The sequence below is a fragment of the Ctenocephalides felis genome, unplaced genomic scaffold (assembly GCF_003426905.1).
Source record: "Ctenocephalides felis isolate EL2017-DRISC unplaced genomic scaffold, ASM342690v1 CF-g0.4_SCAFFOLD_01492, whole genome shotgun sequence".
NCBI classification, from domain to species: domain Eukaryota; kingdom Metazoa; phylum Arthropoda; class Insecta; order Siphonaptera; family Pulicidae; genus Ctenocephalides; species Ctenocephalides felis.
The window spans coordinates 59,474,067-59,490,479 of NW_020537646.1; the positions used below are offsets into that span (position 1 = coordinate 59,474,067).

At 29.8% G+C, this 16,413-nt stretch overlaps 1 protein-coding gene across 1 annotated transcript in view; it reads right to left on the reverse strand.

Moving 5' to 3' along the window:
• Positions 1–353: 353 nt before the first annotated feature.
• The window catches only part of LOC113369991 (RING finger protein 121), a 71,871-nt gene continuing 55,811 nt past the window's right edge, over positions 354–16,413 (reverse strand). Inside the window, exons 6-8 of the mRNA XM_026610628.1 lie at positions 10,090–10,318; positions 9,669–9,907; positions 354–526 (exon numbers count right to left, since the gene is read on the reverse strand). Coding sequence (XP_026466413.1) covers positions 406–526; positions 9,669–9,907; positions 10,090–10,318 — 589 coding nt within the window. The 3' untranslated portion in view covers positions 354–405. The remainder of the gene's footprint in view (positions 527–9,668; positions 9,908–10,089; positions 10,319–16,413) is intronic.

Here is a 16,413-nt window from a genome sequence, read left to right on the forward strand (position 1 = left end):
AAAACACACACATTCTTTTTTTCTGATGTATGCTAAAATATTCAGAAACTCTGAAACGTGAAGAATGCAAAAATTTTCATTTTCAATTTTCGGCCCATTACTATAACTACCCTACAGAAAGTTAAAAACAAAATTCTTACGTGTTCAAAAATATTAAAAATTAATCAAAATTGTCAAACAAATCTCAAAAACTGGTTTTTACAAATTTTCAACAAGAAATTATGGTTCTAAAAGTTTTAAATTATGGTACGGGAAATTTTGCTGAAGGCTTTATTTGAAACATGGATCTTCTACAATATAAAATGGAATTGTTATCAAATTATTAAAACAAGTAAAAAAACTTTTTATTCATTCATGTTTCTTTTATTTATTGGTCTAATAGTAATTCCAATATCAATAGTTTGGTCACTCCAATCCTAAAAACCATATTATTCCTTGCACTGCTGACAAAATCAACGGCTGCCAAGCTATTAACCATCTAAGCCAATCCAGAAGCTGTCCATATAAAATATGAGGCCTCTCCCATCTATTCTAAGTTTAAGAAAATCATTTTTTACCACAATTTAAATTTTAATTTTAACAAAAATATTTTTTACAAAAGACAATTTTACATCCCACTGTAGATGAAACAGATATAAATATAATCTTATCTATATAAATTTAGTGTCACGATGTTTATCACCTGATATACTATACCGATTTTAAATTTAATTTGCTCACCCTGAACATTTACTTCCCACTTAAGCGGTAGGCTATATTGAAAATCTCAATTCATAGTCAAAATATTATACTATTGGTAATTCCAATAATACTTGATTACGAGATATCGTAAAATCATAAAATCAATTTGATCTCCTTCTAGAGTCTAGACATGGTCTAGAGCTAAGTATATGGACATTGACGAAGTAAATTTTAATATACCAACAGTTATAACTAGGCAATGTGGCGTCTTTGAAAGCCATAGATACTAAAATGATTAAAAAAAAATAAAATTGTGAATTATCCAATGGAGTTTTTGAATTCAATAGATATACCTGGAATGCCACTACAATATCTGCGATTCGAGATTAGTTCACCAATTATTCATATGTTTAATTTGAATCACCCGAAATCATAAAATGGTAACTGTTCGGTCATCAGAAAGATAACATGATATATATGTGAAGCGATTTTAACTGATTATTTTGAAGTGCATCTGTGGACGGGGTTCAGATCAATGTTGTTTGCATGCCGAACAATTTATTTATGCTGGCAAAAAAACGTAATCAGAAATATTGTGCATGAATTAGTTCCAAAATAAATTTATAGAGTGAAAAAAAATAGATTGGGTAATAACTAATATAGCAAATGCATTGTCAAAGTGATGATGAGTTATGCATTATTTATGTGAAACTTAAATAATAAAGAAATATGAAAAATATGACATAAATGAGTGGTTAAAATTTTAACGGAATACACACTCGGATCTGGGTGGTGAACATTCCACCAGTTAATTATATAGAAACGGCTCCGCCGCCAATTACCGGAAGCTAATCAGCACGATTATCAACTGATATCTTGCAATGGATTTTACCGAAGTTCAAATTTGGCACTTCTGTGCTAATTTTAAAGAATATTATGAGTACATTTATAAGACGGCAGCCTTGCTTGTATTTTCTTGATGGAAATAAATAACTGTATAGAAGCTGATAAAAACCAAGCAAAAGCAACAGTAGAAAATATATCTGTCTTGACACAAATTATGAAAAGTTACATAATTCAATTTTTTACATGTTTGCAGTGGCCTGGTAGAGTTTTGTGCTCGTTCTATAGTATAGATGTATATTTTTATATTTTTTTTTGTTTTTTTTTTAAATGTTTAAAAAATTAAATTCAAACGGAGTTCATCATCATTATATATATATATATATATATATATATATATATATACTAGCTGACCCGACAGACGTTGTTCTGTACCCAAGTCTACAATTTTACAATATTTTATACTAATATTTACTGCTTAGTTAAAAATAATAATTACTGTTTTTTTAATTACTATTTACACCAATGTATGAGTGATGTTGAATGTAGAACTGTTTCAAATAAAATGATTCTTCTCTATTCCCACAGTTAACACTTTAATTATTCATTTAACAAATATTAAAAAATGTTCAATAAAATTGTATATTAAAAACTATACACTGCGTTTTATAGAATATATATGCGGCATAATACTATATAGCATAATTTTGTTGATCGTAAGTTGAATAGAGCACATGTGAACAGGATTTGACAAATTAATTCACTTCAAATATAAACTTAAGCAATAATGTATATTGATTTATTAGTGAAAAAAATGTAATTTAGATATTAAAATTACTAAAAGCCAGTTAAAATATGGTACAAAATTATAAAAATTATAGGCAACATTATTGAAGCAATTATTTTGGGTAGAAAAATAAAAGGTGATATTGCACCTTTGCCGCGAATGCTATATAGTAATTCTTTCTGAATTTGTTGCACTTTTTAAAAGATTTCAATTTTCAACACGTGTATCTTATGCTGTGACATAAATCACAAAGGCAGACGATCATTTTTAGTGTGATAAATTTGGAAAATCAATGTTTTAGTCGTGAATAAACAAAAAATCATTCATTTATACATCCACATCTACAGGTATGACTAAAAATACTATATAACCCTTAAATGCAATAAAATAAATTGAGCTACTGGAAATTTTGTTCTATAGATCGCAGTGTATAACTTTTAATATACAATTTTATTGAACATTTTTTAATATTTGTGCTCTGTGAATTTTTTTACTGTGCTCCAATTTACTTGATATTTTGGAAATGGGCTAATCTTTATCTTAAGTTCAGAAGTGAAAACAATTTGCACTCCGTCACCATCCACCGCATTAATTGGATTATTACTCTTTTAATTCTGATTTTATCAGAACTTGTAATACACTATTTTAAAGGCGATTAAATGAGATACAACTTTCTTTATCATAAATTTTACCGTAACTTCTCTTATTGTGAAACGGCGAAGGGTTAAAGGGCTCGAAAGACCTCTGGTTGGACAGCCGCGCACTCCTTAATTAATACCTCTATCAGTATTTGTATAATCGAAAAATAATAAACAACAATAATTAGTCAGAAAAATACCTCGAATTTTCATATATATATATATATATATATATATATATATATATATATATATACCTTTATACGTATTCTTTCAGAGATATTATAATGAGAAATTGGATGTTTTTTTTTAATGTTTTTTTTTATGAAATCATGCGTTTTTTGAAAATCGTTTGTACTAAAGTTGTGGTATTTCATCATTTCATCAAGATCTCTTAAACCAAGTTAATTCCAGATGGAATACGATATATATATATATATATATATATATATATATATATATATATATACAGTACAGGCCAAAAGTTTCCGGACACATGAAAAAAATCTCATTTTCTGAGTTTTTAGTTATATTTTTCATATAAAAATAATTTTATTCAAGTTAGTTTTGTACATTCTACGTAGTATGAATATTTAGTGACTGATTTGTAACCAATTTGTGAGAAATGATAAACTAATTAGCAATGAAAATGTTAAAATGTCACTGCAGTCGATTTTCCTGAATATGACCACCATTTGCTTTGATCATTGCAGCGCATATTTTTGGTAATCTTTCGACGAGTTTTTGCAATGTTTGCGCAGGTATGTTCTTCCAGGACTCGTTAAGGCAATTCCACAGGGCAGGGAGGCTGGTTGGATGCAAATCCTTCACGTGGCGTTTAAGCTCGTCCCACAACACGCCACTCCATTATTTGAAGTATTTGTTTGTCTTGTTTTTGCTTTAAATAATTGGCACAGAGTCGGGAAGTGTGTTTAGGGTCATTATCTTGTTGAAAAATAAATTTTGGACCAATTAAATTAAGACCAGATGGAATGGCGTGGCGCTGAAGTATGCTATGATACTGTTCTTTCTTTAAAGTTCCATCTATTTTGACAAGCGATCCGACTCCATTGAATCCAAAACAACCCCAAGCCATCACTGAACCACCACCGTGCTTCACCTTCGGCAAAATACACTTAGAATTGAGTCTTTCATTACCCTTCCTACGACAATACTGACGTCGATGATTTCCGAAAAGTTCGAATTGTGACTCATCCGTCCATAACACTGATTTCCATTGATCGATGGTCCAAATTATGTGGATTTTGGCAAATTGCAATCTCTTTTGTTTATTTACTGCTCGCAGAAGTGGTTTTTTGATGGCAACACGACCAATCATACCTTTTTCTCGAAGCCGGCGATTGACCGTCGTGCGTGATATTGGCTCATACAACCGTTCATTGATTTGAGCCCGGATATTTGAAGCGGACTTGAATCGATTTGCATCGTGAAGCACGGTGGTCATTCAGTGATGGCTTGGGGTTGTTTTGGATTCAATGGAGTCGGATCGCTTGTCAAAATACATGCAACTTTAAAGAAAGAACACCATAGCATACCATACCATAGCATATTTCAGAGCCACGCCATTCCATCTGGTCTTAATTTAATTGGTCCAAAATTTATTTTTCAACAAGATAATGACCCTAAACATACTTCCCGACTCTGTGCCAATTATTTGAAGCAAAAACAAGACAAAAAAATACTTCAAATAATGGAATGGCCTGTTGTGGGACGAGCTTAAACGCGACGTGAAGGATTTGCATCCAACCAGCCTCCCTGCCCTGTAGAATTGCCTTAACGAATCCTGGAAGAACATACCTGCGCAAACATTGCAAAAACTCGTCGAAAGATTACCAAAAATATGCGCTGCAATGATTAAAGCAAATGGTGGTCATATTCAGGAAAATCGACTGCAGTGACATTTTAACATTTTCATTGCTAATTAGTTTATCATTTCTCACAAATTGGTTACAAATCAGTCACTAAATATTCATACTACGTAGAATGTACAAAACTAACTTGAATAAAATTATTTTTATATGAAAAATATAGCTAAAAACTCAGAAAATGAGATTTTTTTCATGTGTCCGGAAACTTTGGCCTGTACTGTATATATGATAAAATTGTTTCTTGAGCAGCCATCTAGTAATTAAAAACAGTTTTATTGAAAGAAAATGTTTTTATTCAGAGAACATACGTTTCGGGTCTTGATTTGACCCATCTTCAGTGCATACAAATAAATTTGAAAAACAAAAGTCGACAAAAAAGTGATAAAACGTCGAGTTATGATAAATTTTTAAAAAATGTAAAATTAAAATAAATAATATATATCTTATATATAAAAATGGAGCTAAGTAAAACTCGAAAACGGCTAAACCGATTTGGCCAGTCTTAGTCTTGAAAAATTCGTGCTAATCAGTAGGTGGTCGGAAAGATAAGATATTATTTCAAAATTGCGTATAAACTTTACATTTTTAATTTGAAAATTTTTATAGAAGCGTACCTTGAATAAAACAATGGACGGTGGCTAATAAGTGAAATGTCAAACGTTTTTGACAGATGATGTTTAATTACTTTTAATACGATGTTCTACGTAAATATTATTTAATTATGATTAAATTCTAGTAAGTAGATTTGTTCGTAGTTTTATTTATATACAAAAACGTTAGTAAACGGGCCGCAAGTGTTACTAGAAACTCAAAATATCAATCTTTTTGAAATGTTAATATGAAAATGCACTTTTTGGCGTTGTGGCACTCTTTTTTTGCAAATCATATTTTTCTCAAACACGGTGCTCTGAAAGAACTCATTTGTATAATTATATACTCATTGGTAATTATAAACCATTTTCTAGGTTATATTATTTTTTATTTATGTTATTTCAATTCAGAACCTAAATTTGGAATCAATCAAAGGGACATTTTGTCAAATAACATTTTCCCAGTTAAGCATCATATTTAAAAACAATCTATAAACAGTTTAAATCGAATAGATCAAAAACCTGCTCTTCTGCTTACCTAATCATTTTTTTATGCTACATATATTGACATAGCAGACACACGAATTATACAACTTGAGTATTAAATTGCATACTGTATCAAAAAATAAGCTGATAGTAGTCAAATTACACTCACATATACAAAAAATTATTACATCGAGAATTTTATATAATTCGTGTCCAATTAATTTAATTATGGATATTTAATTTTTAATGTTTACTAACTTTTCTATATTAATTAAAATTAGTAAAATGCGAGTTAAATAATGAAAATTCGAGTTTATAGAAATGATTAATAATTTATTGTACCATTTTATTATATGAAGCCATATCATATTTAAATTTCGGTTTCCAATTCTAATTTTCGACTCCACCTAGCACTAGAATAAAGCAGCAAGTCTGATATTATGTCAACTCATTTAAAAACATATTCAGGAAAATCGACTGCAGTGACATTTTAACATTTTCATTGCTAATTAGTTTATCATTTCTCACAAATTGGTTACAAATCAGTCACTAAATATTCATACTACGTAGAATGTACAAAACTAACTTGAATAAAATTATTTTTATATGAAAAATATAGCTAAAAACTCAGAAAATGAGATTTTTTTCATGTGTCCGGAAACTTTTGGCCTGTACTGTATATATGATAAAATTGTTTCTTGAGCAGCCATCTAGTAATTAAAAACAGTTTTATTGAAAGAAAATGTTTTTATTCAGAGAACATACGTTTCGGGTCTTGATTTGACCCATCTTCAGTGCATACAAATAAATTTGAAAAACAAAAGTCGACAAAAAAGTGATAAAACGTCGAGTTATGATAAATTTTAAAAAAATGTAAAATTAAAATAAATAATATATATCTTATATATAAAAATGGAGCTAAGTAAAACTCGAAAACGGCTAAACCGATTTGGCCAGTCTTAGTCTTGAAAAATTCGTGCTAATCAGTAGGTGGTCGGAAAGATAAGATATTATTTCAAAATTGCGTATAAACTTTACATTTTTAATTTGAAAATTTTTATAGAAGCGTACCTTGAATAAAACAATGGACGGTGGCTAATAAGTGAAATGTCAAACGTTTTTGACAGATGATGTTTAATTACTTTTAATACGATGTTCTACGTAAATATTATTTAATTATGATTAAATTCTAGTAAGTAGATTTGTTCGTAGTTTTATTTATATACAAAAACGTTAGTAAACGGGCCGCAAGTGTTACTAGAAACTCAAAATATCAATCTTTTTGAAATGTTAATATGAAAATGCACTTTTTGGCGTTGTGGCACTCTTTTTTTGCAAATCATATTTTTCTCAAACACGGTGCTCTGAAAGAACTCATTTGTATAATTATATACTCATTGGTAATTATAAACCATTTTCTAGGTTATATTATTTTTTATTTATGTTATTTCAATTCAGAACCTAAATTTGGAATCAATCAAAGGGACATTTTGTCAAATAACATTTTCCCAGTTAAGCATCATATTTAAAAACAATCTATAAACAGTTTAAATCGAATAGATCAAAAACCTGCTCTTCTGCTTACCTAATCATTTTTTTATGCTACATATATTGACATAGCAGACACACGAATTATACAACTTGAGTATTAAATTGCATACTGTATCAAAAAATAAGCTGATAGTAGTCAAATTACACTCACATATACAAAAAATTATTACATCGAGAATTTTATATAATTCGTGTCCAATTAATTTAATTATGGATATTTAATTTTTAATGTTTACTAACTTTTCTATATTAATTAAAATTAGTAAAATGCGAGTTAAATAATGAAAATTCGAGTTTATAGAAATAAATAATAATTTATTGTACCATTTTATTATATGAAGCCATATCATATTTAAATTTCGGTTTCCAATTCTAATTTTCGACTCCACCTAGCACTAGAATAAAGCAGCAAGTCTGATATTATGTCAACTCATTTAAAAACATATATTATTCTTGAAATTAATTTACTTGTGATTTTTACTTTTGTCTTATTTGAATTAAATGCAATTTTCATTAATTACAACAAATTACAATGAAAAAAAAAATTTTATAGGTGTCTTTTTTTAAGCAAATATTGGGATTTTGATTTTTTGAATAAATTAAATTTTGTAATTTTAAATTTACCTAAACAAATATAAAACAAGAAACATTTCAGATTATATTATAAAATTAAGTAACCATTATCGAAGTTTTAGGTAAATTTAGAAAATTTTTGTTTATTAAATTTTTTTTAGAATGAAATTATGCTTAAGTAATTATTGAGGACAATAATTTTTCCAAGGGGGAGGAGAACTCCTGTAATTTTTTTTTTATTATTAATCTGTCAAGGAACTGACAGACACTTTAGGGGTGGCATATTGTGTAAAAGCAATCGATAATGCTGCATTGTATAATGGCAATGCTGATATGCCAAATTCGATATCGATTGCAGTAATTATCACAATCAGCAAATATTTCAAATACGCCATCGTAAGGTGTTTGCAGTCCCATTTAAACAGTATATAAAGTACCGACATTAGTTGGTAAGTCAGAGTTGTTAGAGTTGTTTTAATTATATCATAGTTGCCATAGACACATCAGAATTGCTGTAGGCCACAGCATAGTTGCTGTTGGCCTCAGCAGAGTCGCAATATTAGTCGTGTAAAGACAATTGTTAATCATCATTGTGGGTGCTAATAAAGTGTTGTTGAAAATAGTCAATCAGTGTTGTTCTTTAGAAGTGATATTTCACCCAATATCTTAATAAGAACTCAAGGCAAATCCGAAGCTTACTATTACTATAACGACCGCTCGGCAAAGCTGTATTGACTAGGAGGTCAATACGAACCACGTTACCAACAACCCCATACATTTCATATATATATATATATATATATATATATATATATATATATATATATATATATATATATATAGTTGACCTGGCAAACGTTGTTTGCCCTTAGAAAGTATTTAAATTTTATCTCTGGACCTTTTTCCCTTCAAAATTGAAATTACTTATTTATTAGAGAGAACATGGTCCAATACAGCGAGCACTCAAATTCCGAATTATCCCGAAAATCTTTTCAGGTAACCTCACTTATCAGCCCCAAATGACGATACGGAAATATCTAGCTTAATATTGCTAAAATACTGCAGAATACCCGCTACAATTTTCTTTATCATAAAATTTTTGTTAAAAAAAAATGATAAAAAGCATTAAAAAAAATCATTCAATTGCCAATAACACAAAGAGTATTGGGCAAAACTCTTTTCTCTAAAAATTTTTTCTTTATATCGATTAAGTTATTTAAAAAAATGTACAATACCGGATAGAGGTGGCACCTCCTTCAGGATGGGTTTGTTCAAATAAGGGTATTCACTAATAATAAAATATATAAATAAGGGTATTCACTAATAGCATCGTGAAAGAAACTGTAAAATGGTAAAGATTTATGGGTTACAATAGTTTATATATATTAAATGATTCAGTTAATATAATTAAATTATAATTTGTTCTAAAGCAGTTATAATTTGTGAGTGGCTAAATAAGCTGCAAATGTAATTTGTTCTACATGAACTCTGCTTTAACTATTACCTAATGTGCATTTTAACTAAATTCTACTACAAACCATTCAACAACAATCCATTTTTAATATGATCTTATTATAAGATAACTTTAATCCTTTGACGAAATATGTGTTGACAAATTAAAAAAGGATACGGATTTCGAAATAAATTCTTTAAATCAACCTTTTCATGACAATAAGGACAAGTTTGTTTCTTTCCAACCATGCACCAGCCACGAATACAAAATTCGTGGAATACATGACTGCAAGACAATCGATAAGAGGTTTCAATTAAAGCATTATCATCATCAGTATCTACTACCAAGTAGTTTCCACATACAGCACACATATTGCTTTCCAATTGTCTAGTTGGTATGCCTTCTCGAGTATAGTACTAAAAATGTAAGAAAAAACAATTATGTTATTTCACCTTTAAAACTTGTATTATAGCATAATAGACAGAATTATACTTCATCTATTCATCGTTTCCGCAAATAAACCAATTCGAAAATTACAATATATTTTGCATAATAAAATTACATAGGAAAAATAAAACATCTATTCTAATTAACTTACTCCAATTTTTGAGGCTATTTTATCAGCACATATTTCAGCAATATCTCGACCTAGCACGCCATAATATAACCCATAAAATAGTAACAAAAAACCTAAGTCCATCCAAGAATGCGGCCTTTGATTGAAGATTAAATTGACTCCAGCAAATGTTGCCATCACCATTCCATAACCAATTATACCAAGTACAAGACTTAGTTTATACAAAAAATAAAACCATTTGTATACTAGCCTAAAATAGATAAATTTTTAATATTTCAGTTATAAATATCGGAAAAGATTTTCCTGAAACTATATATCCCAGTTGTAAAAATTAGTAAAAAAAAAACAATAATTTTTTGTAGAGTTGGGTAAATCGGGAAAGATTTATATCCAAGAATATAAAAAGTTTTGATCCACATTTTAGCCCGCAATCATAAATCTATTTTATACATTCAAAAACTGTTGCAAGAGTATTGATTGGGAATTTTTTTTTTTTATTTTATTTTCATTCTGCAATCTATAAAAATAATTATATTTAGCAGAGAATGCTGACAAGTGTTTACAGTTGGTTGTTTACAAATTAGTACATACGCCCAGTGGTGTATCTACTATAGTTAATATATAAAAAAGAAAAAACTAAAGACAAATATAGAGAAAAAAATATATATATATATAAAAATAAACTATAATAAATCTCGAGGTATTTTCCTTTTGAGCCTGGTCGGCTGGCCTTCCTGGTATAAGTTGCATGCTAGTTGGTTTGGATGTGCGCCAATTCTATTCTTATAATTACAGGCAAACATTGATATATGTTCTTGAATTGTAGGTATACCCGTGTCTTTGTGGAGAATCCATGTTGGCGTGTAGTGAGGAGCGTTTAATATTTGCCGCAGGAATTTGTTTTGTGCTCGTTGTATTATGTTTAAATTGCTCTTTTTAGCAGTACCCCAAAGTTGTAATCCGTAGGTCCACACGGGTTTGATCACAGCCTTATATATAAGTAATTTGTTGTAAGTTGATAATTCTGATTTTCTGTTTAGGAGCCAATAATAATTTTTGAAGATTAGATCTATTTGTTGTTTTTTGTTCTTTATGTGTACTTTCCAGTTGAGTTTCCTATCTAAGTGAATGCCGAGATACTTTATTGATTCTTTGGACGGAATAATTTCATCGTTGAGTACAACTGCTGGGCAAGTTTGGGTGCGAAGCGTGAAAGTTATATGAACTGATTTTGTGCTATTTACTTCTATCCTCCACAACGAAAACCATTTCTCAGCTAAGCTGAGATGGTGCTGAAGGCTGTTGGAAGCTGCAGTCGGATCTTTGTTTGTGGCGATGATGCACGTATCATCAGCAAATGTGGCTAAACTCGTGTCAGTTGAAGTTGGAAAATCAGCTGTAAAAATTAAAAATAGTGTTGGGGCGAGGACACTCCCTTGAGGCACTCCAGAATTAATTTCGGTAATATTTGAGTCCGTATCGGCGATGCTGACAAAAAAATTTCTATTTTGTAAATAGGATTTTATTAATAGGAATAAAGAATCTGGTAAACATCTTTTAACTTTATACATTAATCCGGTATGCCATACTTTGTCAAATGCCTGCTTGAGATCCAAAAAAGCCGCAGAACAGTACTCTTTATTATGCAGTGCATTGTTAATTACGTTTATTATTCTGTGAACTTGCTCAATTGTTGAATGTTTGTCTCGAAACCCAAATTGATGGTTCGTAATAAAACTTTGTTCTTGTAGGATTATTTTAATCCTTTGAAGAATTAGCTTTTCAAATATTTTCGATAGCCATTAAAAATGCATTTGGAAAAAAGTAAGTGAGTATTCTACAAAACTTCTCTAGTGTAAAAAGTGCAACCATTATTTCAATACAATCAATAACATCAAAGACTACGTACATGACATATGTTATCGTGCCAGTGTTTTGTTATAGCAGATGCTTAATACGTATTTCAAAAAATATTTATTAAGGTTTACGCACTAAACAGTCCTATAAAAATTGATTAAATTATATAAAACAACTAAAATTTGTAATAGTAAGCTACAATTAGGACATACTAACACGTGCCTTTATTGAAATAATATACCAAGTAGAAATAATTTAAATGTATTTGAGAGATATCAAGTGGAACATCGTATTGTTATATTTAATTGAAAACTTCATTTTCGAAATACATAGGTGAAAAATTTATCTGAATATCTGAATATCAATTTCGGTTGATTAAGTCAATTATTACATATTTCGGGATGTTCATGCAACTTGCCTTAAGAAAAAATGCCACCTTCAACTAGTTTAATAATTATGGGTCATATTCATAACTACGCCCCGTAAACACTACTTGTTGCCGCAATGTAACTTTTTATGTTACAAAGATATATAACAAGTGTTAACTAAATGTAATGTACGCGCAATGTATTTTGAAGTTACAAAGTTATATAACAAATGGTAACTAAATGTAATGTACACGCAATGTATTTTGAAATTACAAAGTTATATAACAAATGTTAACTAAGTGTAATGTAAGCGCAATGTACGAGGTGTGTTCAAAAAGTACCCGGAATTACTAATAATTAAATTTCGCGGGTCTGGAGTGTCTGATTGTCAAAATTTTTTTTTTATTGTGTTGGTATACATGCCCCTAAAGTATGATGAAATTTTTAGCTATATTCACTGTTTACTTTATCTGTGGTAGTCGCTAAGGTTCGACGTGTTTTTCTGAGCTCGGCGATTTTTACAATGGAAGAATTGAAAAGTCAAAGAATTTGTATTAAATTTTGCGTAAAAAATGAAATAAAGTGTTGCAAAGTGCAAAAATTCACCAGATATGGCTCCGTGTGACTTTTTCCTATTCCCAAAGTTGAAGAGACCCATGAAAGGACGGCGGTTTTCCTCGATTGAAGAAAATCGCTGAGAGTGCTCAAGGACATATCAAAAAGTGAATATCAAGGGTGCTTCGAAAATTGGAAAAAACGCTGGCATAAGTGTATTATATCTGGGGGGGACTACTTTGAAGGGGACCACATTAATGTAGACGAATAAATAAATATTTTTTTGAAAAAACGAAAATTCCGGGTACTTTTTGAACAGACCTCGTATATCGGGAGTTACAAAATTATATACATTTGTTACCTAATGTGATAAATGTGCCATGTTTTGTTAGAAAATATTTTCCACAACTTTATATTTTTAACTCCCCGGAGGGAAGATATAGTAATCGCAAAAAATCAAAAATGAAAACTTTTATATATCTTTACGTTTCAAAGGTTTCTGAATATTTTGGCATGCATTAGAAAAAATGAATGTAAAGTGTGTGTGTGCGGGAACGCCGATCAACCGATTTGAATAATTCAAAAAACATTCGATCCGTATTGATAGGGAGACGTGCTGATTAGTTTTTGGCGAAACCAGGTCTAACCGTTTCGAAGATACGGGGCAAAAAGTGTCAAAAACGGTAACTGAGTTTTTAAGAGAACGTAGCGTCCGATTTTAATAATTCAAAAAACATTTTACTTGTATTGACAAAATGAACAACTGGTAAAATTTGTCTAGCGAAGGCAGGTCTAGCGGTTATGGACTCTCAATAAAAACAAGTTAAAAAAATGTTATTTGGCGGTCAAAAATGTTTATTGAACATATGTATATCAAATTATCAGATATTTTATAGACTTTTTAATAATTTGTACCCATTTTGTATAATTTTTTTTTTGGGTTCCGTACCAAAATTTTTAATTTTGAAGTTTTTTTATATGGTGCAAGCAAATGTTCTCGACATTTTCGACAGTATGGAATAACTGATTTGTATGATTAAAAGATCATTTGGTACATACTCGATCGCGAGGCGTTTTTGCAAAAGGCAATTTTGCCGTTTCGGAGGTCTGGAGCGTAAAGGGTGTAAAAACGGTTATGCTGTTTTTGAGAGAACAGATTATCCGATTAGATTAATTCAAAAAACATTTTTCTTAAGTAGATGATTTATACAAAATTTTTACTGCCTAATGCCATTTTTTTACTAGATCTCTATAACTGCTGGACCTGCCTTTCCAAAAATTTTTCAACAGCAAATTTGGATTTATTTCTGCAGTTTACTTATAAATCAGTCGCAAATTATAATATATGATGTCTTACTAAAGTTGATTATTTACACGTGCCGGTAAGTTTATGCAATTTCTATTATGCAAAATGCCACTCTCAACTAGTTTTGAATAGTTTTGACAGTTTTAACAATTTGAAACCTACGGGTGATTTGAGAATTTTTGAAATAGTTTGAAAGATTTAATACTTTTATAAACCTGTAAAACATTCATTTTAAAACATTAACAAATTTTTGTTAACCATAATATCAAAAAGTCTATAAAAATTGTATATATATATATACTTTAATTAACATTCATTTATTTACAATTATATTTACGTAAAGCTAGAAGAACTAGTTACAAAAATACAAATTACTGGTGCAGAAAAGGAATAGCCACATGATTAGATTTAGTTATATAAGGTAGTGTTACAAATTTTTGTTTTATTTCCTTCACAGATATTGTCACTTCTCTCATAATTTTTGGGTCAAAACAATGAATATTGAATGGTTTCGAATCAAATGGTTTTGAGAATAATAATTTTGTCATTGTCGTTTTCAAACACAATATTTTATCAACATCACAAATTTTATTTATTAGAACTATTTTATTCTCAGTTGTTAAACAACAGTTATTTGATGCTATATTACTTAAAGAAAAAATGTTAAATTCAATTTTCTCTATTTTTGATGTTTTTGTCCGGTGTATTACAACTTTTAATTTGGATAAATTTATTTCTGCTTTTAATAGTTTTTTCTTCCCACATTTTGTTTACTAATTGTTGCAAGGGCTTGGGGAAATCTTGAATCTTATTTTTCACACTTCTGAAATAATTTTCAAATGGAAAACAACTAAATTTGTCTAATGAACAACCAAAATTCTGGACTTCATTAGCTAAATGGATTATATTATTAATATTGAATGTTAATCTATCTGAACCATATAAATCAGAATAACTAATAACAAAAAGTTTTAACAAGTCCCTGCCAAACTACTCGAGTTGAGATATGCCTCTCACATAGTATTCTAATGCCTAAACTGAAATGTAGAAAATTCAAAAACAATTGGTTACTTAACACAAGTTTCAAAATTACTAATCCAGAATACAACAAAAATTGTCTGTATTCAGTGGCCTTCCAATGTTTGTGATCATCTAGTCTTCCAGGCAATCTGAAAAATTCCGAAGAAAACAAATTCTATGCTCTATTATATAATTGTTCATATTCCTTTTCTGCTCGCCTGTACAGCGAATATCTCTAGATCCGCACATCCAGAGAGAAATCAGGCGCTTTGTCACCCCCAAAAACACCATGTGCATATAATCCAATGCAACTTGGGAAATCATACCGATCCCCAAATCCTCTAAAATAGATAGTATGGTGCTCTGGTTGTTGTTTTGATCTAAATGATTGATCTGTTCTCAGTATGACATCAGTTTCTGTTAAAATTACGTGTTTTTCAAAATCGCCTTCTTGAATGCAGTTTGGACAACTAAAATACCCAGCATGTCCTTTCACGTAGGTTATGAATGCTCGAGCTGCGCTATCATACACAATTTTCGATATGAAAACATCCCATTTCTTCTCCTTAAAAATAATGCAATGTTTCAAAATCGTCTTCATATCACTTACGAATTGACTTAAGTAAATATTGGCATCGACTGGCTTGCCATTACCATGATGAATGCCCACCATGAAAGGTTCCACTTTCTCATTTATATCTAACATCAATAATATAGGCCAAAAACTGCTATTTAAACTTTTAGATATTGCCATTCCATCACAATTTAGTTGTAAGAGAGTTTTCTCAGGGCATTCGAAAAAATGGTTTTCCATGAAGTTAAGAATTCCTTCTTCAGCATCAAAATGCATATAAAATCCGCCATTCATTTTTTGAATGGCTTTTGTTGCAGTTTTTGGAGTGTCCAACAATGTTCGAGCATAACAGGTAGGTCCTTGTGACCATGCTTAAAAAAAATTTTTAAAAGTGCACTTACAGTATGCAAGGTCAAATTGTCTCTCTTCGCCAAATTCTGTATATCCTCCCTTAGGGTAGTATTATCATTATCTTGACAAAATACATTTTCTGGAGTGGCATGATCTTCAAAATTTTGTTTCTCGAAATTGGTGTCTAATCGATTTGAAAATGTACTATAACAAATATTTTCATTATAATTATTACTATTATTATTACTATATTCATATTACTAGTTCAGATGATACACTTTCATTCCGATTGATTTTTATACTATTCAAATAAT